Raw genomic sequence first — 25,580 nt, forward strand, 5'->3', positions numbered from 1 at the left:
CTTTATTTTTTCCCAAGAAAATATAGTCACCATAAATACACTAGCTTGTACTATAAGCTGGACTCTGCCCAATTAGTATTAGAGTTACTAAGAATGGAGTAGTGGTGTCTTTACTATTTCTACCCTATTTATGCTCAGAATGGCTAAGGTCATCTCGCCATGGACAAGTCGCAGTGGGACAATTTGCAATGGCTAACTCATGACAGACAATTCTACATGGGATAACTCAACACAATAAATGATATCGGCCACTGTTTCTTTAACATTATTTCCATTTTTGTCAATAGAAATAATGTTAAAGAAACAGTGACAGATAACATTTATCACATTGATAACACTTATTGTGTTGATTTATCCCACATGGAATTGTCTGTAGTGAGTAGTCCTGTGGTGAGTGAGTTGGCCGAGGTGAGATGGCCATGAGACGAGTTGGTTGCAGCAAGCTGTCCTAGACCCATTTATGCTTCATGACTTACACCATCTTTACTGCAAGGGGGAAGCTTAAAAACAAAATGGTGTTTTTAGAGCAGCCCCATTTTGTAGATTTCTTTAGGTTATTCTCTTTTGTTATGGCACCAGGGACAATTAATGTTAGCCTATAATCAAATATGGAGAACCCAGCAAGATAAGTTGTTCAAAAACAATCCTGTATATCAGGGCTAATTGTGTTTTGATCCTGGCATGGAATTGAGAATTGTTTAGGTTATAGATAAGAGTGATTGTGTACCATCAAGTTATTGTTGACTCTTAATGATCACTTAATACACTTTCTCAATAAACACATACTAACCCTTAATTTTGGCTTATCAAATACTTCTATTTCTTTAACCTCATTTATAAATTACTGAATCAACAGAAGACTATTGTTAGTTCATCAGCAACACAGTTTCTTAAAGTTTAATACTTAAAAGTTGCTACTTGTTCTACTAAACATCCAGGATGGAGCAAGGGATGAAATGCTAAGAGGCAAATTCTGCTTCTTATAAACTTTTGTGAGATGTTGCAATACAAGTACAAAAGTACAGAACTTGCGTCATGACATATCTACACATGTTTCAGCATTTTGGCATTATTATATTTACAACACATGCCAGTGCTAGTTCTTTTTTGGCTATCCCTGCCAATTATTTTTCTATCTGTAATCTAGTTAATGACATATAATGGGATATTCTGCCAAAGTTGCTTTCTAAGTTATGGTTTTATTCATAATCATGAGATGGGAATGCATACAATGTATGGCAGCAAAAACTGAGACAGCAAAGACATATATCATCTTGAAGATGAATACATTTATTATAATAAATAAATGTTCATAGCTATACCCTGAGATGGAAATTAAATGTTGGAGATTTATATGATAGGTATTGGCTCTTCTCAAAACTGTTTACATACCAATTCTTCAAGCTGGCTTAGAGAAGTACTTTAAAAAGCAGCCACACATAAAGCTGCATTTGCAGTACACAACACAGTGGAATATTAATTGGTAACCATGAGCATTAAAAAGTGTAGCTTAATCAAACAAATCTGTTGAATTAATTGCAAAGCAAGCCTCAAAACAATTACAGAAAATGCACACTGCTACAGTGATGATTACAGGGAGAGAAAAACTGATTACATCTATTTCTTCTATTCACTGATTTGTATTACGAACTGCATCCATGTGTATTAAACAATGCTTTTCAGAATTTTCCATAAGTATGCTTAACTAAAGAAATGATGGATTTCTTTAGAGATGGCAAAGATTTCGGCTTATTTGAAAGATCACTCGCAAGAACGTTATATTATGGAATGGAGAAAATGGATTGAGTATATCCAGAACAAATATAGGACTAAAAAGTTTCATGTAGCATTTGAATAAGTCTTCCTTTTCTTTTTCTTTTTTTTCCTTTTTTTCTCTATATATATTTAATATTAATAGTGTTTGTATTATCCTATATGAGCCAGAGAGTGATAGATTTTAGAGTTTATGGTTGTTAGCATATGGATGTTTATGATTGTTTTTTTTTGTTTTTATACCTTGTACTTAGCTCTGGGAAGTCGGGGGGGGGGGAGGGGGAGAGGGGTAGGGAGGGAGGGAGAGGGGAGGGGGAGGGGGGACTGTTAAAGATAAAATGTATGTTAAAACTTTTCAATAAAAAAAAAAGAAATGATGGATTTGTTTTACTCTCTCGAGTTTATCTGTACAGAAATAGAACATTTTAAACATTTTGTTGTTGTTATTTTTTTTAAACACGAAATAGCATAACTACAACATGTTGCTTTTCTTTATTAACTGGCTTCCATCCAGACAGGCATTTCTGTACTTTATTTTACTTGTGTTCTGGTACTGAGGAGGTGCCTTTGGAGTAAGATTGCAACAGGTCTTAGATAATATCAAAGCTTGAACTGTCATCAGAGCCTCCAGTTCTGCTTGCTTGACAACTTGGAAGCTTTAACTGGAGACTTTAGCCTTTCTTCCTGTCCCCAAAAGCTGATGCCAGGTGTGCTTCTTGCGTTCTTGCATGGGCTTGTCTTCTGTCCTATGCTCAGGGATTGCATTCTCTGGAAATTCAAGCCTCGTGATCTCAGCAGTGGTTTTTAGATCTTGCATCTTCTCTGTTGGCACCACTGGATCATCACCAGGTTGGGGAAATTTTCCTGTTGGAATAATTATGAGTTAATTTAGAATATCAAAATAACTAATGTATCCATTAATGGATGAATTATATAATCTAAAAATTGACAAGATGCTGCTGAATCTTATGTATCTTTGAAAGGATCTAGAATGCAAAGTATGGTATGTCCGTTTATTATTCCCCAGTCAAGGAAGGCAAGCCAGCCAGTGGGCAGGCAGATAAGCATGTATGAGTTAGCTCCAGACTTTATAAACTGTAAAATCATATGCCAGAAGTAAGCTACAATAAAACTTACCTTGCTTGAAAAGAAATTGCACAAACACACCACTTTGTCCTCCTGTTACCAAGAATCCATGCAAAAATAGTGACAAATAGTTCATTTGCCTTCTTGACTAGCTACTATTCACACTGCTCTATTCTAATTGTAAAAGCATCTCAGTATATAGTCATAAAAGAAGGACAAACATGAATTGGAAAGCCATATCCTATTTTTTTTTATGAACCTGGGGGTGAATCAGGAAATCTTGTAGGGTGAATCCACCAAATGCTGGTGCCAAGTATACTCCAGTCAGATAAAATATACAGGCTACACAGAAGATTGATCAAATGTTATCATATTTTGCTTTGCATAGTTTTGTTTCCAGGGTGATGGAATAGCATAACTAAAGAAAAGTAGTACATATTGTTTTATTGATTTCATATACACAGCTCTCTTTTCAAGTCCCTTGTGCTGCTACTGTTATTTTTTAATTCACTTGCCTTTTTCTTGTTTCTGTTTGTTATGTTTCTTTCCAAGCAATCATAAGATATAATTAATGTCAGAAAAAGTTCAACATAATCAAACACAGCTAATCATGCTTGGCTGTATTCATGGAAAACAACTCCATTTTTGAGTGAAGAGGATACATATATTATTTCCTCATTTTGAATGAATTGTTTTGCTAGAAGTAGTCTTTAAATTGACTGCTGAATACTGTTTAGCTATGGGGCAGGAATTCTTTATTTACAGGAATTTTGGGGGTCAATTCACTTAGAGACAATCTGATTAATTTAAAATATATATTAACTGGAAAAAATGGAGATGTGCTATAGGAGCTATTTTTTCTAAAGCAGTACCATAACACAGTAGAACATAACATCAGCAATATTAACTCATATGATAGACTTTAGTTGAAAAGACAAAAGTAGGATTCATTTTGGTTTTCCAATTCAACCACTGTACTAAAAAATACAAGGCAGTCATGCAAATAGTACTCTGTTTTGATGATACAGTTTAGTCTGTAGCTATAGCCTCCACTTAGGAGGTGCTGAAAGAACCAAACATGACCAAGAAATTTGGGAAATTTTGTCATCCAAATCTTTGTTTATGATCTTGGTGAGAAGACCAAATCTACTTTTCTTGAGTGATCCCATAATGAATCCAGTACAGAACAAGAAATTGTTTCTCTGAGATCTTCTAGAACTTGAACAAAACATTTAAGTCCATAACTACTAGCCAATGGTCTGACTTAATCTCCCTCCAGTGGGGAAGTTGTTTATTTCAATACTGATAGGAAGGAGGCTGATCATAAGAAAAGCTTAATGCCATAGGATATGAAACTGCATATGCATTTTCTTTAGATGTAGGATGTGCTTTAATAACATTCTAAAAGTCACATCTGGCTTCCAATTGTAGGTCAAAATGTATTATTTATAACATTATACAATCACTTCTGTTTGCAGTATCTTACATAGTTTACTAAGATTGAACAACAGGAATAATAATAAGGTTTAATAACATAATAGTAAGATTACCTTCATCAATGTCTATCTTCTCACACTCTTTTTCCCAGTTGTCTACCAAGATGGGAGAAACCAGTTTTGCAAACTGTTGTAGTGGACATGCACATGAGCAGCCAGGCAGAGTGATGGGATAAGCTTCTTTTGAAGTGTCATTTCGAAAATACATTTCAATAGTGTGAACTCTGATTTGCAGAAGCCAGGGGAAAAGATAGGGTGGGGTGGGGGTGAATGACATGTTGAAGAATCTTTTTCAAAAATGCAGTACAGATCTAGACATTCATTCTAGAAATGAGAAATATAATTCAATCATATACGGTATGTCTACTGCTTCTTAAACTTTCTGATATGGAGAGGAGTACCATTTCATGAGACTGTTCTAAACTGCTCCAGAAGAGAACTGCCCCAGGAAACTACTGCTTTAGCATAGAAAGATTAACTCATGGATATTTGAAGATTAAGTTCTAGTTTCTCTTCCTTTTCTGTTTGAAGGAAAGCCTTGGAAGCTGCTGCTGCTGCAAAGTATCCCTATGGGATGATGCTATAACGGTGCAGTCTGGAAAGAGCAGAAATAAATCTCTCCTGTTCACCTATTAATAAACTGATGTTTATAACATCCCCTGTTTTGTGAATAGGAAAATTCTTCCTCTTTAAAATACCGTAGTACTATTTCATCTCAAGCCCTGGCTTGCACTCAAAATTTAAAATGTGGTCACCAATGCAAAATATTTGCCTACTCTTAACGAAAATGCATGGATGCTGTCATTTGATAATGAAAATCTATTGATTGTTAAGGATAAAGCTACCAGATCAGCTGCAAAACTCCACATCCCTGTGATATAGATGCTGAAAACTTTATTTTCCATCTCACATTTGTCAGTCGTAGCTGAAGATCACAGTATGTATAAGAAATCAGGTAGCTCAGGATCCACTAGTCCAGGGTGAACCTTTTAGGGACCAAGTGCCCAAACTGCAACCCCAAATCCACTTATTTATCACAAAGTGCCGAAACGGCAATTTAATCTGAATACTGAGGTTTTAGTTTAGAAAAAACAACTCATACATTAACATCTTTTGTCTTAAAAGAAAAACATAATAACAAAGCTTTCAATGATACAAACAACTTTTTACTGAAAGGTAAAAGTTTCCATTTGGCATGCTTTTGAGCAATTAATGTGATTTTTGCTGTTGTATGCATGCTGATAATTTGTCAAACCTTGGCTTATACTTTGTAAGTTTGAGGGCAACACATGCAGCACTCAGGTCATCTGTTAGTCTGTTTCTGGTGTCAGATTTGATATAATTCAAAGCTGAAAACAGCATGCTCACTCCAAAGGCTTGTTTTGGCTAGGAAGGGGCTTGAAAAATGGCTTTTTCCTGTGAAAACTTACCCAAAGAGCAAGGCATGCGTGCCCACAGAGAGCACTCTGAGTGCCCCCTCTGGCACGCATACCATAGGTTTGCCACCACTGCACTAGTGTATTTCTGGGTGAGCTGCAGGATTTTGATTCCTTTTTTCTTTAACAGAAGCAATAGTTACAAAGCCATTCCACATTAGATTGTGGAAAAAGAAAGTTTGGGACAGGTAATGGAATGTGTGTGTGTGTGTGTGTGTGTGTGTGTGTGTGTGTGTGTATGTTTTGAGAGATCTGTGAACTTGATACTGATCACCCAATCTTGGAATGAATGTACATTTCTGTTTCTAATGTTTTTGTATATTTGCCCCCCAAAGCTGCATTTTTTGTGGAGATCCAGGTGCTAGGAAAAATTGAATTTATTTCACAAGTATACCCTTCCCTATGCTAAATACTTGCCCATTTTCTTCTTCATATTGTTCAAAAATCTGGCAAGAAGCATAAGGTGGTAGTTTATAATTGTATATATTGAGTGCCATCTGCAGAGCACCTAAAGTAGTGTCATGCTGTAAAATGAGAGAGAAAGGTATTTGTTAATTATTGTGAATAGAATTACAACTCTTTTATGCTGATTATATATATATATATATATATATATATATATATATATATATATATATATATATATATATATATATATATATATATATATATATATATATATATATATATATATATATATATATATATATATTATTGTTAATCTGAGAATACCTCTTGCTTTAATTATTTTTTCTATAGTAAATAACAAATGTTCTCTGCTCCACATGCACACAGATATATGTATTAATTATCTTATGCATTTTCCAAGTAGGACTCTTGTATCTTTAAAACAAGGCCAGGGAATTAACATCTTAATGTAAAATGAGGGCTCAATATTTTCAGGAATATTGAAAGGATGCTGGCAGGAACAAATGATGTTTTCTGTAGTCAGAAGGGGAGGGAAGGAGATTGATTAAAGTAATTATAATGGAGACAAAAGCAGGTGTTTTTGGTAGTCATGGGAGAAATCTAGAAGAGGAAACATCAGCTCAAACCCAGAAGAAGGCAAAAGACTAATGTTGCCTGGAGAACTGAATGAGCATAAGTGAAACATTGAGACACATTTGAGGTCAGATAATGAAGCTCCCAGATTGGAAAAACATTGCTCTAGTAATTAGATAAGAAACGACTGAAAAAAATTGGAGGTAATGAGGTAGTCAGAACAAGCCATAATAAAGGCTGATGACTGATAGGGCCTGTATTCAAAAAAGACTAAATTGGAACTAAGTTGACTTGATATGGTTGCTAAGAGTTGATAGCAACTTGATGGAATATAATTAATTAACTAGTCAGTCTCTCAATCAATTGTATTATTCTATCATAATTCTCTATCATCCAAATTAAGAGACTAAACCAGGGGTCCCCAATCTCCAGCCCGTGGACCGGTACTGGTCCACAGTATGCCAGCAACTGCTCTTCACAAACAAGCAAAGCCCCATCTGTAGGATGCAAGCAGCACACAAAATCACACCCCCTCCAGTGCATGGAAAAACCTCTCTCCATATAACCGGTCCCTCATGCCCAAAAAGTTAGGGACTTCTGGACTAGACAGCACTTCCAAACCACTTTAATAAAAACTGTGATGCTCCTAAATTGAGGCTCAGCAGCAGAATTGTTATCAGTGTCTGCATCCTATAGTTGGTTGATTGGCTGCTGGTTGAATTTTAAAGATACTTACTGCAGAATAGACTACCATCTTTCTTTTCTGTGGAAATTGAGCTTCTGAGAACTTTTGTAGAATATCTTTCACAAGGAGGCCTTAATGAAATGTAAGTGTTGTTATTAAATATTCCTAATGCTTACATAGTAATGCAGTTAGAATTTAGATCCTGAATAAAAAAGAATCTATTAAAGAAACTAATGAATGATAATATATAAGTATGCTATTTCCAGCAATTAAACCAAAATTAAGCATTAACATGCAAATTAACAAGGTTAAGCAGATGTCCTATTACAGATTATTTATATATTGTCCATAAGTATATATTGTCCATAAGAAATACATTTCAAGATTTCTTATGTCTTCTAATTTAATAATTTCAATAGTTAGATATTATTATTCTGCTACATTCATCTAGCCCATTATTCCTTTAGAGAAACGACATAGCAATTTTTTCATAGCAATGGAAAAATCATTATAAGATCATTTTCAATTGACAATCATAAAAAAATTCTCTGTGACCCAAACTTCCAATTCCATTACTGACATTATATACATTTCTTATGCTTCTACAATTTTCTGAGGAATCATTGTATTAGTACAGAGGCTCCATGTCATCCATACAGACTATTCATGTTGTACCTGTCTATTTTTAACCTGGTTAATTTGTGCTCCTTCTAGATTGCTAAGGTTTTAGTGCTATAATATATTTATAATTTGAATAATTAGAGATTTAGATAACACTATTATTTATCATAAAAATTATTTTGTTCAGTTCCTGGTAACTACATACCCAATTATTCAATTATTTTGCTGAGCAATAATAAGGTAATAATTTGCCATTACAGACTTCTGCGAATTATAAATGTAATGATGCAAGTATCAATAATGTAACTTGTGAGGACAAAATTAAAAATATAAGGAATGATACAGTCAAAGTAAAATTTTTAACACTCTGGGACTTCAATGGAAAAGATTTAGATAGCAACCTATACTTTGTTCATGCCTATTGTACTGTGGAGTATAATGGAAGCTCTAAATGCAGGTATGAAACCGCCAATATGTGGTGAAATATGTAGCTACATAAATATGCCAGTGAAGTGCAACAAAAATGAATCTGGACTAATGACATTTCTCCACTGATGTAGCTGTCACAATGTTACAGTGTAGATGATTTAAGCAAAGATTTAGGTGGAATAAAAAAGAAATGGATTAATTTCAAATCCTGTAAATCTCATCCTTTAAACTAACAAACCATTGCCATCTGGCCCATTTTATTGAAGAGGATGTGGCATATATTAACACCCAATAATCCTCCATGTTTACATACTTTAATGCAAGGGTCCTTCATACATTTATAGAGGGGACCATATTCAGGAGTGAAAGGGGGCACTGCCTACATACAAAATTGCAGTATTTTCCTTCTGCAATCTATGTTCTTCTGAATTTTGAAGATGAAGGGAAACCTGCATTCCAATGCTTCTAGTCAATTTTTACTAAATCTTCAAACTTCCATTTTTGGATATAGTTCAGAAAGTAGTCAGAGATTATAGCTCCACAGGGCCCTGAAAGAAGTAGACTATCTGAGGTCCAATTAAGTTAAATTTCAATCCAAGTTATATACATAGAGAGCATTGATTGCTTCTGCTGATATCCTTTGGAAGAACTGGAATGTGGGTGGTATTGCTAGCTTTTCCTTGAATTTCCAGAAATTTTTGATATTATCAATTATTGTAGCCTTCTAGATGGCTCTGAGGTTTGGAACTGGGAACCACAGACGTTCTCATTTCTCCACAGCTGCTTCTAGTCAGTGATGATGATGATAACTTTATTGTCACTTTGAATGTACACCAATCTGCATACATCAAAATGAAATTTCGTTGCATACAGCTCTCAAAGGGTCACCACCTCCTATATATACTCCTTGTTCGTGGCCCGCTCAAATTTCACATTGTCCATTTTAGTCTCTAGGGAGTGAACGATGGCAAACAGGACAGATGGAAATGGGGCTCCATGTGGATTAGCCCTCAATTATCATAGAGAGGTTCACCCTGAAGTTCCTGTTTTGTGAAATCTCTGAATGCTTTTCATCTCGCCCATCCCTTTCAACACCTACATGAATCAGTACACTAGGTAAGATCATCTGTTGACATGAAGTCAGGCATAATCAGTACACTGATGATATTTAGCTTTATATCTCAATCCCTGCTTGATCATAAATGCTGTTGAGTCTTAGCTGTTAGTCTGGATAGGCAAGCTTAAAGTGAAGTTGAACCCTAACAAGATTGAATAGCTGTGGGTGCATTTTCTTCAGTATTATTTTTTCTTTGATTTTGAATGAGGTAACATTTTCCCACACAGAAGTAGTATAGAATTTGGACTTCTCCTGGATTCTAATTCCTGCATGAACCATAGATAGCAGCTTTGTCCAGGAAGGTCTTTGCAGAAACTCATTTAGTGTTCCAGTTGTGCTGTTTTCTGGACTAGGAGTTCTTTCTCATGGTCATTTGTGCCTGGTCACCTTGGGTGCAGATTATATTGCAAGGCATTAAATGGAACTTCTCTTAAAGACTACTTGGAAACTTCAGCTGGTTGCAAGCATACCCTGAAATGGCCATGTAGCACTTTTGTTATGTGATCTTCATTGGCTACCAGTGAACTTCTGATTGCTTCTGGGATCTTCAGCAAATTCAAGGTGCTGATGATATTAGAAACTCTTTTATGGTACAGCACCTGGCTATCTGACAATCTAGCTGTTTCCCTCTTTTATATTTACTTTTGTTTCCCCCCCCCCCTTTATATTACCTGGAGTCAGTCTTGAAATGAGAGAGAGGAAGGAAGGAAGGAAGGAAGGAAGGAAGGAAGGAAGGAAGGAAGGAAGGAAGGAAGGAAGGAAGGAAGGAGGTTTTCATTTGGCAATTACAAAGGTGGCTGACTTCCTTTTCTTTCACTTTTTTATTTTGTTGCAGTTGATAGCAAATAATATGATAGGAAATTTTTTAAAATCAACAAGAATAGTAGCCCTATTTGTCTTACTGGTTTCACATTGCATCTGTTTGATACACTGCAATATTAATTAATTTACTGGAGTTATTTAGCTGCCTAGTTCATATGAGGATTCCAAGGGGCTCACAACAATCTGCAAAAAAATATATTTAAAAGTTTCCCTCAGGAACCAGGCCAATCATCCTTGCAGCTCAACGCCTATTCTTATCCAATACTTGGGGAAAAGTCAAGCCTTCATGGCCTTCTGGCTAAAAGGGCAGGGATTCCTTGGATCTCAGGTGAGAACCCATTCCAAAGGGCTGGGGTGTCCACCAAGAAAGCATGCTTCTGAGGTCCCATTGCTTGTTAAATGGCAACATTTAAGTGAGGGGAACAGGAAGGCACCTTCCTATCTAACCTAGTAGGACAGGTAAGGAGAGGTAGTCTTGCAAGTAACTTGGCTCTGTGCCATGTAGGACTTTAAATGATATATAACCTATTGCATCCAGAATGCAACTGGAAGCCAGTGCAGCTCACATAGCAGTAATGTGACTTGGATGACCTGTGGGTCAGCCAAACAGGAAATGCTATTGCATTCTAGATCTATTGAAGCTTCCACATGGTTTTCAAGGACAGCCCCATGTAGACCCTGTTGAAAGAATCCAAATGGGAAGTCACTAAGGTATAGGTCATTGTGAACCTCTGGTTCAGAATGACTCTGAAATGATTTACCTGCTCTAGAAGTGACTTTGAAAGCCATTGGCAGGATTCAAAAGGTTTGGTTCGGAACAGGGCTTCTCGTTAACTGGGTTAATGTAGTGTGCTAATCCATAAAATGATACTACACTTACGTGCCATAGACAAAACCCCAATGAGCTATGGTTTGTAAACCATAGCTTGCAGCTGAATGTGATATTGTCAAAATTTATTAAACCATGGTTAAACAAACTGAATTATGAATATGATTTCTAACCATGGTTTATGATTTGGCATTAAAAGTGAACCAGCCCATTTTATCTTATTAATTAACCAGAGTTAAATGCACTAAGGTTAAATGTCAGTTGTCAAGTCCCAAGCTAAGTTTTTCATAATTGAAAAGCTGTTTATTAAAGCACCTACTTTTTGCAGCATGAGAAAAGAGGCAGGAGGTAGAATAAAGCTACTTAAAATTAACAATTTTTTCCTTAATATTTGCATTTCATCAAATTTAAAATATTCTATTGTTTGAACAAAATTCTTGAAACAATGGGCCTCTGAAGGATGGGGGCAAGGGAAGGAGCTTAATACGTATCATAATGCCATCACACAAATGATGCAAATTTATGTACTTGCATTAGAAGTCGTAGCATAACATGGAATTGCATTATTTGCACTTTTGTGACTTGTGTTGTCATGATGCTCATATCATTTTGACATCATCATGGCTTATAACAGATCTTACATTTGAACCAAATGCCTATAGTTAGAAACATTTTTGTCTGTTCAGCTGCTTTCAAGAGATATTTGGAAAGCATAGTGTGGTGTTGGCATCTTAGAAGCTTCAAGAACTTATATTGTTCATCCATAATAGTGAATGGTAAGGGACAGCTCCAATATCCATTACAATGAAGTAAGGTAAAGGTAAAGGTAAAGGTTCCCCCGCACATGCGTGCTAGTCGTTTCCGACTCTAGGGGCCGGTGCTCATCTCCGTTTCAAAGCCGAAGAGCCAACGCTTGTCCGAGGACGTCTCTGTGGTCATGTGGCCGGCATGACTAGATGCCAAAGGCGCACGGAACGCTGTTACCTTCCCACCGTAGTGGTCCCTATTTTTCTACTTGCCTTTTTACGTGCTTTCAAACTGCTAGGTTGGCAGAAGCTGGGACGAGTAACAGGCGCTCACTCTGCTACGCGGCACTCGGGATTTGACCCACCAACCTGCCGACCTTCAGATCGACGAGCTCAGCGTCCTAACCCACTGAGCCACTGCGTCCCTTTTACAATGAAGTAGCAGAGCTCAAATAACTGTGAAAACAAACTTGGTTCATAATTCTATCAATTAAAATCCTTCCTTGATGACTGCCCTTTATTGATTAAACCACCAGCTGTTGATTAAGGGATCAAAACTAAATAGAACAACAATCCAAGTGTTTTGTGGTTCATTTCAGCAAGAATACATGATATAAAAATATGTACTTGTTACCTCCTTGAAGCCGTGCTTTTTCTTTTCTCTTGTAAATACCAAACAATGATGATAAGGATAATTCAGTAAGCTCTGTCAACTTTGTCATTACATCTTCAGTTGCCCATTCAGGTAATGTATAATTGTGAATAGACTGCAATTTTAAAAAGTATCATATTAAGTCCTTTGTCTGTTAAACACTTTGGATGTTTGGTTTGGTTCCCTTCACCTTAATCTTTAGCGTTCAAATATGTACCAAACATGAATAGGTTTGCACATCACATAAAACTATGATTAAGTTAATCATGGTTTAACAAGTTACAAATGGCTTGTCTTGTGTAATAGCATGTTAAATTATAAACTATAGTTTTTTTTAAAAAAATTGCTGGATATTGCACTGCAACACTTTGTCAAACAAACCAAACCACACTTTAGTGTAATGTGTTAATAGACCAGGATCAGGATCAATCTCATATTTAGAAGGAACCCCAGTTATTTACAGGTAGTCCTTGATTTACAACAATTCATTTAGTGACTGTTCGAACTTGCAATGGTATTGAAAATGAGTCATAATCATTTTTCACACGACTATTGCAGCATCCTCATGGTCACGGGTTCAAAATTCAGATTCTTGGCAACTGATTCCAATTTATGACAGTTACATGTGATTACCTTTTCAGAAGATCATCGATCTTCTGATAAGCAAAGCCAGATTCACTTAACAACCATGTTACTAATTTAACAACTGCAGGTCATAAAAGGGGGCAGTACTCACTTAGCAACTGTCTCGCTTATCATGAAAAAGTTTGGGCTCAGTTGTGATTGTAATTTGAAGATTATCTATATTCTGGAGTCTAAAACAGAACAGGATGTTTCTGCAATTAGTCTATCCCGTGATAATTCCAGCTAAAATCTGAAATGCTCTTTTATTTAGCCAAAAAACATGTTTGCCTGGTTTTCACAGATAACATTGTCATCTGATCATTTTTTAAATTTCCCCTGTCCTCTAGCTTTGGAATTTGTTTTCTATTTTTTGGCAGAATAGGAAATTCTAGACTTTGTTTCATTCAGTAACTTCACTCACTAAACAAACTGTAGCTTTTGCAAATTAAATTATTAACAGATGTCCTATCTTTGGCAATGGGGCTTGGTGAAGTCTTTTTCCTTTCCAACGTTGATTTTTAGGCAATAGGAATTATAGGCAATAAACATCATTGCATAAAATAGGCAAAATACAGAAGCTTCATGCACAACAGAGTCAGATTAAATGGAGGAACCAGAAGAGTAATCAGAAAATCCTTTTGATATTCAGTGAGACATTTCTCATTCTATTCAGGATACACTGGTATAATTGATGTAACTTTTTCCCCAGTTGTAATACTATTGTATGATTAATTGTATGAGTAAGCATCTGAGAATCTCCGCTTCTTTCTTGTCACAATTAGAAAATTATGATCTTAATGCAGAATAAGCAACTATGGTACTTTTGCTGGACACTAGAATTGCAAATCTGAGTTTTATATTAAGCAAGGAACTCTCATTGCTCCTGGTGGCATGACAGGAATTAAAGGGCTCTATGAGCCCATCAGTACTAATTCTTATAATGCTAAGCCATGATTTGGTATTTAATCAGTACTTCTTCCCTGTGTTCATATCACAATGATCATATTTCATGAATTATATAATAATGCAAGAATAATATAGCAAATGTAATAATAAGATAATGATGAAAGGAGACATTCTGGTTTATAAACTTTGGCTTATGGTTTACCATTATAAAAGATCTATCTCAGGGCTTTTCAACCAGGGGTACGGGTACCATCTGTGGTACATCGTCACCTGGCAGGTGGTACGCGACCATCCTAGAAAAGTGGTAGTGGGGGAGGGGAATGAGCTAAACCGGTGGCAGCACCACACAAGCCTGAGTGAGAGATGGCTGGAGCTGCAGGGCTGTCAGGGCTCAGTGGAAGCACCAGGATCAGCGCCGCATTCCAGCTGATCGGTGCTTCTTTGGGGCTCTCAGGGCTTAGCGGAAGTGCCAGGATCAGCGCCAGGCTCCAGCTGGAGCTCGGCACTGATCCTGGCGCTTCTGCTGAGCCCAGAAGAAGCGCCAATCAGCTGGAATGTTGCAGCATCTCCAGGGTCTTGTGATTTACATTCAGATGCTTGGCAACTGATTCATATTTATGATGGTCACAGTGTCCCAGGGTCATGTGAAGTGACCAAAACCTGCTGCAACCACCCAGCAGGGGGGGATAAAAACCAAGCACCCCCCACCCCAACCCCGCTGCCAATCCTCAACAGAAATGCTCACAATGAAAACCTCGGACAGGAGGAAGAGCGCCGCCGGGCAGGCAGGCAGGTGTCTTGCTCGATTGTGGCTTGGGGGGCACTTTTTTCAGTGCCATTGTAACTTCGAACAGTCACTAAGCGAACTGTTGTAAGTCAAGGACTACCTGTACTTTATCACTTTTTTCCTTTTTTTTTTGGTCATCAAGTTTTTGATACCTTGCTAGGCGACTGGTGGTACTCGGATGTTGCCATATCCTAAAAATGGTACAATGGGTGAAAAGGTTGAAAAGCCCTGATCTATCTTACTAAACCTAAATTTCTCCTAAATCTATTTAATTTGTCTAATTGGTTCAAAGTTTTACATAGGTAAAATGTGTACATGTTATGACTACCTTTGCAAAAGTCTGTTGAATTGCCAAATAGATTTGAAGGCACTTGATTCAATTTGATATGTTAAAACAAGTAGGTAATTCAGTTTAATAGTGTTAGGCAATTTAATCCACTTTAATCAAAATAAAAACTCTGCTTGGCTGCATTGCTTAACTATTATCTTTCATCCTGCTGATCCATTCAGGCAAACAGGGTAATGAACTGCAGTTAATACCTACCTTTCCAATCTATTTTCTCAAATAAAATAATTGTTATGCTCTTATACTTCATCAGAATATGCCATGATTTCCTAATCCACTATGCTTGATCTTACCACTGCTTCCTATATACATTTAGACATTATTCAATAATTGAAAAAATAGTTCTATCTTTTGAAACAGCATAAGCAAGTAATTGCAATATTAATTTATTAAAAAATACCTCACAAAATAGTGTATCTTGTACATGCCAGATTTTAAAATTCATGGGATATTTGAGAACCGAAGCATTATAACCTGAATAGTAAGCCATTGTTTTGATGAATTCCTGAAAAGAGATGAGAACAGCATCCTTAAAAGGTAAAGCAGCACACCAAGATATATGCTCATGCAGGTTGTAACATGATATACAGGACTACAACAGGATTGTATACAAGTATGTTCAAATCAGGTTATAGTCCTTGGAACTAAATAAGCTAATCACCTGCAGGGCTGAAATTGTATATTCTCTAAAACAGTCATTTCCAACAATGCCTTTCAGCTGAGCTGAACTTCAACTCCCATACTTAGCTAAAAGCAAGTCAAATTTGGAATTACGGTATGCGACTGCAGGGCTAAGGTATCTGGGTGGCATTAGGTTGGAAAAACCTGCTGTAGTCCAGCATTATTGCTTAGGTTAATTGTTAAAAGTTGAGATATGAATAATCATTGCATTCCTCTTTCTGTCTTCTTTTGTAAGCAAAGTTTAAAGCGTTGTTTAAGAACCTAACCAGTTCTGAATCCATCAATTGTAATTTTCTGTTTCAGACAATTGATACTTTTGAATTTTGGGCATGAAAGCAAAGATTGGTACTATAGCATATATAAATTTCCAATAAAATATTTTCTATTAGTCATTTTTAGTGACCTATTGGAGAGCTAATGAAAATATCTACCCAATGATAACCCCTTTTGGCCAATCAGATAGTTGGATGCATTACATTTGATTTATACTTTAATATATAAAGTAAGATATAATATGTTGGGGTGATGCAGTGTTTCAGATCCAAAGACAAAAGGGTACTTTGGAGCAGGCATTGGCACTACCTTGACTCAATGCTTATTTTCCTGGGAATATGCAACTACCAGACAACCCCAAGAAAACACATAGAAAGTGCCAACAGTGTGCATCTCTGCTTTATAGTATTTTTTCAGCTTCTTGTGACCCAAAATGCTGGTCATCCTTTAGTAGGTCAATGTCAAGAAATTATTTTTCTCTCTTTCTTAAACTTAAGTGTTAAGTTTAAGTAACAGGATACAGCATTATAATGGAGCATTTTTTCCATGTGTGCATGTTTGCGAATACATACTATCGAACTAGCACAATCATTATTGGTCCTCTTCTATACAATACATGCTCAGTAAATTTCACACATCTCAGGCTTCTAGTGAAATTCAGGCAAAAAAGTCCCTTGTTTTTCTCTGAAAATGAAGAAAGCACTTCATCCACAGATGGCAATGAAAGAGACAATCCTCTTTCAGTACAGTTATCCCACACAGTAATGATAATTATCAGTAATAAAGACTGCATTTTTTGCTTGCTTACTATAAGCACCAAGACCTTTTTGTTTGATCCTACCAGGTGTGAGAATGACGAGTCACTCAGGGTGGGAACAAAATATAGAAAAACTACTTAAGCATCTTTCCTTTACCCAATGCCTTCCAGATGTGTTTCAACAATAGTGCCCAGGATGCCCATTCTGTATGGGAAACATACTTGATAGATGCCCTATTGGAAAATGTTAAGCAACCTAACTTGCATTGTAACATTCTTCTTTTAGTTGTAAGTAATACTTCAACAAGTATTATTTTAAGACAACCTTCATCCTTGTAACTTTTTTGTTACCTCATATGGTTTAATTTTTTCCTGGAATTCACCTGATGCTACAGTTTTTTTCAAAAGCTCTATGTAGCGTGGACATTGAAAAATTGGATAGCGTAGTTTCTGAAATAAAAATAAAACAATGAGATGGTAATATGCTGCAACTATTTTTTTCTTCATTCTTAAGATTTTTCTTGATAATTCTTTACACCAGGTTCAGACCTTGCTTCTTTACCAATGCTTTATTGAAAATAAAGAGGCAGTCACTAAACAGCTATTATAATCAGTATAATAGTTCAATGCATGTTTCTAGTGCATGTGAATATAACTGTAGATACTTAAAATAGATTGCACTGCATTGCTGACTATATTACATAAAAATATCAAGTTATAGTTCAAACAAAGACAGAGCATGATTAGGCAATTATAATTTTCTGAGTTGTTTTTAACGAAAAACTAAAATGTTCAGTAACAAGAAGCAGACTACAGTAGTTAAGAACAACATGCAAATAAAACTTCTTACACAGCAATGATTTTGGAGACTTATAGACATAGGCTAATTTCCCCCTCTGCAGTTAATATCCAGATTTAAAATTTTAAATTCCAGTTCTATACTCAAAGCATACTGTAAGAAGTATAAAAATGCATATTGAATGGTAAATATATTTAGAAATAAATACTTTGATATTTCAAATATTTATTAATGTTTTCCTATGTTAAAATGCATAGGATTTTATTTAAAATGTCAATGCATATTTAATTATTTTGATATAATGCAGGAATGGAACAGAATATATTTATGAATGGAGACATGCCCAAGATCTGGCTATTTTACACTCAGATATTTAAATATTTAGCAGATCAAATAATATGACCGGGCAAAGGAATTCCTGTGCTACTGGTAGTAGACAACTCGTCCTTTTGTCTTGGCATAAGGAGCTTGAAATCCACCTCCAACTTTTCAAGCCCAATAATGAAACCAATACCTAGAGCAGAAATGTCAAACACAAGGCCCGGGGGCCAGATCCGGCCCGCGAAGTGGTTTCATGCAGCCCGCAAAGCCATCCTGGAAACAGTGAGGGAACGGCCCCCACTGCCTTGGCCCTGGCCCAGAGACCCTCCTTCTGCCAGAAACCCTCAGATCTGTCCCACTCCTGCCCAGACCCCCATAGGCACCCTTGATGCGAACGATGTAGAGCTGGCCATGCCCACCCAGTAGGCCATACGCACTCTAGCCACGCCCACCCTGGCCATACCCACCCGGCCCCCTGAGGGCAACCACAATGCTGATGCGGCCCTCAATGAAATTGAGTTTGACACCCCTGACCTAGAGTGTTGCAGACTGTAGATAAACTTGGAAAGAGGGCTTGTAACTGTCTACTGTTTACTAGGACAACTTTGAATTTGTTATAAACCTCATTTGTTTGGAGAGATGAGCGTGTTAAATTGAAAATGTCTGCATGATAGAAAAACCTAAAAACCAAGAAGAACACTTTGTATTACTGATACTCACTGGACTGCTTGCCTTTGGGACGACATGTACTGGAACTGGTTGCCACAGGAGTTCAGGATTCCAAATTTGATCATAAGTAGGAGGGAACAGACCAGCAAGATTTACTTGGGCGCTCAATATGGTTCGATCAATTTCAGTGCTTTGGATTAAGATCTAAGAGAAATAAAAGATCATTGTGTCTCAGCTACTTAGTGTTTTTTCCCCCTGAATTTTTCCGGCCCAGCTATAGAAAAGAAAGTTCAGCCTGAGGTAGTGTAGTGTAGTGAAGTGGAGAACAACCTGTGGAAACAGAGTTTTAATGTGCATACTTTAATGAGAGGCACTTGGTATTACAAATTTATTTGTTCCACTGAGTATACTTGTTTATATGTACAATGACTATACTTTTTGTGAATCTGTTCTTGAAGCTTCCATGAAAGATGAAGCGAGTTGAGACCTCCGTTAAAAATGTCTGAATATTAATGTGATATTTCTTAAAATTTTGAATGAAGACTGAGGAAGCCCAAATTCAAATCTACTCTCATCCATAGAAGTGTACGAATGATTTTGGGCCTCTCAGCCCAACTTTTCCTAACATGTTGCTGTTAAGGGAAAAATTGGATGATGTCTTAATCTCTCCTGGAGACAGAAATCTGACAAACAAGCAGACAGGTATATTAAATAGATAAAATAGCCATAAAATTACATTTATTCATCCGCAATTCCTGTAAATTGCTGGCTCTCTGAGGCTATGTCTGTAGGTGTGATAAATATTATACAGGAAACATGTATAATTTATCTGTGGGTATGAAAATTTTGAATCTTTGATGTTTTGAACTATATATTTTCTATGTTTTTGTACTCACCTCCTCTCTTTTGTAACTGGCACTCAGAAAATCTGAATATCTCTTCTTTATATATTGTCCAAGCTTATACTGCTGCTGCATTCCAATCTATGGAAAAACAATAAAGCCATGAGTTACTTAAAAAGAAAAATCCAATCATATTGCACTTTCCAGTTTGCATGAAGAACTACGGTAAGTAATAGACATATCTTAAGGTTTTACTGGTAATCCTTGATTTATGACTACAACTGAGGCCATAATTTCTTTTGTTAAGTGAAGCAGTTGTTAAGTGAGTTTTGCCCCATTTTACGACATTTCTTGCCACAGTTGTTAAGTAAATCACTGCAGTTGTTAAATTACCAACAAGGTTGTTAAGTGAATATGGCTTACCCATTGACTTTGCTTGTGAAAAGATCACAAAGGTGATCCCAATGCAACCATCAAATTTGATCACATGACCAGGGGCTGCTGCAATGGTCATAAGTGTGAAAAAAGGTCATAAGTCACTTTTTTATTGCCATAGTAATTTCAAATGGTCACTAAATAAAATGTAATTTATAGGGCTCCTTAAAGCAACTCAGCCTTGTAATATTGATACAACAGTTTACCAAGATAATAATATGACTCTTAATAAATCTCTGGATAATTCATTAAAGTTGGATTTTTTACAAGTTGATAAAAAAATCAGTGGCATGTATCCTTTATCTGAAGGTACCTCCTCCAGGAATATACCAATGATTATTTAAAACTAGTCTGGTCACATAGTCATAATTTCGCCAAAGTGATATATTTCAGTTTTCAGATTTTATTTCAGACCACAGTATTCAAAACAAAAGTCTTCTACTAGGAAAGTAAGTTCTTTATATGACCCCTTCCACAAATTACGGCTGGTTTGTAACTGGTCCTGTTTTGATTGGTTTGTTGTTGTTAGCTGCGAAGTCGTGTCCGACCCCTTGCAACCCTATGGACAACGTTCCTCCAGGCCTTCCTGTTCTCTACCATCTTCTGGAGTCCATTTAAGCTCACGCCTACTGCTTCAGTGACTCCATCCAGCCACCTCATTCTCTGTCGTCCCCTTCTTCTATTGCCCTCAATCTTTCCCAGCATTAGGCTCTTCTCCAGTGAGTCCTTCCTTCTCATTAGGTGGCCAAAGTATTTGAGTTTTAGCTTCAGGAACTGGCCTTCTAAAGAGCAGTCAGGGTTGATCTCCTCTAGGACTGACCGGTTTGATCGCCTTGCAGTCCAAGGGACTTGCAGGAGTCTTCTCCAGCACTATAGTTCAAAGGCCTCAATTCTTTGGCGCTCAGCCTTTTTTATGGACCAGCTTTCACTGCCATACATTGCAACTGGGAAGACCATAGCCTTGACTATACGCACTTTTGTTGACAGGGTGATGTCTCTGCTTTTTAGTGTGCTCTCTAGATTTGCCACGGCTTTCCTCCCCAGGAGCAAGTGTCTTTTAATTTCTTGGCTACAGCCTCCATCTGTGGTGATCTTGGAGCCCAGAAAAATAAAATCTGTCACTACCTCCATTTCTTCCCCATCTATTTGCCAGGAATTGAGAGGGCTGGATGCCATGATCTTGGTTTTCTTAATGTTAAGTTTCAACCCAACTTTTGCACTCTCCTTCTTCACCTGCAACAAGAGGCTCTTTAGTTCTTCTTCACTTTCTGCCATTAGAGTGGTATCATCTGCATATCTTAGGTTGTTGATATTTCTTCCAGCAATCTTAATTCCAACTTTTGATTCATCTAGCCCTGCCTTTCTCATGATGTGCTCTGCATATAAGTTAAATAGACAGGGCAACAGTATACAGCCTTGCCAGACTCCTTTCCCAATTTTGAACCAATCAGTGGTTCCGTGTCCAGTTCTCACTGTTGCTTCTTGGCCCACATATAGGTTTTTCAAGAGACAAATAAGATGGTCTGGTATGCCCATCTCTTTAAGAACTTGCCACAGTTTGTTATGATCTACACAATCAAAGGCTTCAGCTGGTGCAGAATGCGGCTGCACGGGTAGTGATGGGAGCTCCCCGATACTCCCATATAACACCTCTGCTCCATGAGCTGTATTGGTTACCGGTTGCCCTCCGGGTGAGATTTAAGGTGCTGGTACTTACCTTTAAAGCCCTACATGGCTTAGGCCCGGGATACTTGCAGGACCATCTGCTACCGGGAACGAATTCCCATCACCCAGTACGCTCACACAGAGAAGGCCTCCTCAGGGTACTGTCGGCTAGACAATGTCGGCTGGCGACCCCCAGGGGGAGGGCCTTCTCTGTGGGAGCGCCAGTCCTATGGAATCAGCTCCCCCCTGAGCTTCGGATGGCCCAAAATCTCCAGTCCTTTCGCCGCGGCCTCAAAACACTCCTTTTCCACCTGGCTGACCTGGACTGACAGGCATTTTAATTACATTTACAATTTTTAATTTATTTTTAATTTTAATTTATTGCACAGATGATTTTAATTTTATTTTTATCTTAATTTCTGTACTTATTATATGTTATTGCCCTGAGTCCTTCGGGAGATAGGGCGGGATATAAATCCCATTAATAAATAAAATAAAAATAGTCAATGAAGCAGAAGTAGATGTTTTTCTGGAACTCCCTAGCTTTCTCCATGATCCAGCGTATGTTGGCAATTTGATCTCTAGTTCCTCTGCCTCTTCAAAATCCTGCCTGTACTTCTGGTAGGGAAAACATTGTGCTTTACAATGCTTATTAAAATTCAGAATTAGAAATTCCATGGGGAAGTGGGAGGAGGAATGCCTTTCAAGAGATTCCATCATCAAAAATTTTTGGAAAATGCTGATCTAGCCATGTCTTAAAGCATCATTAATACTTTTAAAGATGCTCACCAATTCCTCTGTAACATCTTGAGTATCATCTGACCTGTGTGGTTCATTATCTGGCACTATATCATCAATCATTTTGTATTTTATCCATGTAGTTTTCTTGGTAAAAATACAGGAATCATTTAGCATTGCCTTCTCCTGCACAGTATAAATTATCCAAAGTGATCATCTGCCTCTGCCATCTTCCTAGATCAGGGATCCTCAACCTTGGCAACTTTAAGACTTGTGGACTTCAACTCCCAGAATTCCCCAGTCAGCAAAGCTGGCTGAGCAATTCTGGGAGTCGAAGTCCACAAGACTTAAAGTTGCCAAGGTTGAGGACCCCTGTCCTAGATCACACAGAAGCCTGCTTGTTGTAGCTGGGCAGGTGAGATGACAGAAAGATGGATGGACAGAGAACAGATAGATGGGTGGAGAGACAGAAGGACAGATTATTTTTTTATGGAATTAGGCTGTATTGTTTAGGCCAAGAATCCTACCGTAATTCTTTTTTCTTCAATGATTAAAAAGGTTAGATTTCTGATAGTCTGAGGATTGATTAATTTTGGGCTAATTCTTTACACCATGCTTTTCATTAACCTGAGATTAAATTTTGAAAATATGAATTTATGTTATAAGAAAACCCCCTCTCTGAATTATGTACTAGTTCTTTTCACTTGGAACAAACTGTTACAGAAAAGGGGTTATAAGGCTGAGTAGGGATTATAAGAGTTATATCATATAAAAATACAGTACTGGAGAAGGTTTTGTGCTATTACATGTCAATAAATGAAAGTTAATTATAGATCACATCCCATTATTACATGTATTGTTTATTGTTTTTACTATTATAGAAAACCAACAAACCTTAGTCAGTTGCCCAAATCCCTGTGGCCATTCACTTTCACTGTGTAAACCATTGGGATAGTTTTCAATAGGACTTCTGTCTCCATGTCGATAGATCTAGGAAGAAATATTATAAGACTGTATCACCTTTTTTCATTATAAGCCTTTTGATATATTTTTAATTCACACACACACACACACACACACACACACACAGAGAGAGAGAGAGAGAGAGAGAGAGAGAGAGAGAGAGAGAGAGAGAGAGAGAGAGAGAGAGAGAGAGAGAGTTTAAGCCTATTAAGGGTTGGAAAAATTTCCAGAAGCCACGCTCTGTAGACTTTCCCCACCTTGTTTTAGATTAACATAATGTAAATGTTATTTTATGTTACATTAACCTATTATAAATAAGCATAAACATTAGCAAGTATTATGGGCCCAAATAGCAAAGGAAAGCTCAAGACCATATTGGTTGGAAACATGCAGAACAGGCCTTCATCCTTCAGTGAATAGGCAATGGCTAGGATGATGATGATGAATATAAATGATAAAAGAATATGAAGTAACATTTAAACAAGCATGCATATGAAACTTATTAAATATCACTCATAAGTAACAATATATATGTAAGAAAAATGCCTGACAAATATCAAAATAATTTTAGAATCTTTCACTATGGAATCTATAATCTATATATCCTTTCTTACAGTAGGAATTTTTAACTGCTTATATATTAAAATACTTTTAACTATTTTATATTCTAGATCCTAGGATATATTATTACTGAAACAATTCTAGTATTATGGTTGGTCATACAATCAGCTAAATGTTTATACTGGATTTAAATTTTTTTTCTACCTATAAGTCCTTCCCAAGAACCTGAGATAAAGATATTGTTTAATTGTATTAAAGGTATTATCACAGGATATAAGCTATTTCAAGTAAAGTGCCTTTTCAACCAAACATCTGACATTGACATTGACAAACTAACCACTGATCAATTGCAAAATGCAGATTTACTTTATTTATTTACATTATTACTTATTATTTTAAAACCATATAAGTAGTGATTGTATACCAATAAAAATACATTAATCTGCATTTAGTAATACCCAAAAGTTACTGGCTCTTTGTTGAAGCATTTCTGAAAAGGCAACAAAGGTAAGTTATATCCTACTGCTAAAATTATTTTAACTGTAAGGTTGTCTTCACCCAAAATAATAGATATTAAACCTGGTTAACAAAATGTAGTATTTGCATTCATATTTTGTTATGTCCAAATTAATAACCATATTACGGCTTTCAAACATGGCCTAGTTCAAACATTGTGCTAAAGCAATGATTATGGTTCCATAAAACACTGAACTACAAACTATCCAACTCCGGTTTTTAATCTACAGTGTTGTGCAAAACACATTAATTTTTTAATGTTTTTTTCTGAAGACGTATTCATTGATAATAAACAACCTGAAGAAGTATTCATTGCATAATAAACAACCTTATATTAGTTGTATTAAAGATTATAATTACTAATACAAAGGAAATATACATATACGTACATAAACACACACACACACACACACATATATGAAATCAGTAAAAATAAAAATGATGAACTCTGGGATATAAGGGAAAATTCTTCTTTATTGCTGAGTTTTCGTCAACAAGCTGTTGACATCATCAGAGCAAGGGCTGAATGATATCTGCTCCCTTCCACAGCAGAATCAAGCCTGCGACGACTGCATGTGAGGGAACGAGACGACCTCCTTGACTCTACTTCGAACGAAGATCTGTCAGCCAGCGCATGACTACACGTGGCGCGATGAGATTTACGCACCTAACAGCTGATATGCGCCAAGCAGCTGCTAGGCGCGACTTTTAAAAATCAACCAGAGACCAGCCTTTTCCAACAAAGCCAGAACCACTGTGATTATAAACGAGCGAGCTTGTCACGAATAGACCACACCCACATTCCACAATTTGACCATTATAACTGCCATATAAGTGTATGTACTGATTACCTTATCATTCAGCCCTTGCTCTGATTATGTCAAGAGCTTGTTGACGAAAGCTTGGCAATAAAGAAGAATTTTCTCTTATATCCTGGAGTTCATCATTTTTATTTTTACTGATTTCAAATGTCTACACCTAGGATTTCAGTTTTTAAATTTAT

At 36.7% G+C, this 25,580-nt stretch overlaps 1 protein-coding gene across 1 annotated transcript in view; it reads right to left on the minus strand.

Moving 5' to 3' along the window:
• Positions 1–2,431: 2,431 nt before the first annotated feature.
• LOC308679008 (prostatic acid phosphatase-like) overlaps positions 2,432–25,580 on the minus strand; it is a gene marked incomplete at both ends in the record, with an annotated part of 28,921 nt that continues 5,772 nt past the window's right edge. The window contains 10 exons of the mRNA XM_081346244.1: positions 2,432–2,637; positions 4,410–4,579; positions 6,209–6,315; positions 7,530–7,609; positions 12,677–12,809; positions 15,758–15,862; positions 17,420–17,518; positions 18,909–19,061; positions 19,754–19,840; positions 23,432–23,527. Coding sequence (XP_081202370.1) covers positions 2,432–2,637; positions 4,410–4,579; positions 6,209–6,315; positions 7,530–7,609; positions 12,677–12,809; positions 15,758–15,862; positions 17,420–17,518; positions 18,909–19,061; positions 19,754–19,840; positions 23,432–23,527 — 1,236 coding nt within the window. The remainder of the gene's footprint in view (positions 2,638–4,409; positions 4,580–6,208; positions 6,316–7,529; positions 7,610–12,676; positions 12,810–15,757; positions 15,863–17,419; positions 17,519–18,908; positions 19,062–19,753; positions 19,841–23,431; positions 23,528–25,580) is intronic.

This window comes from Vipera berus (assembly GCF_964194415.1).
Source record: "Vipera berus genome assembly, chromosome: Z".
Classification (NCBI taxonomy): domain Eukaryota; kingdom Metazoa; phylum Chordata; class Lepidosauria; order Squamata; family Viperidae; genus Vipera; species Vipera berus.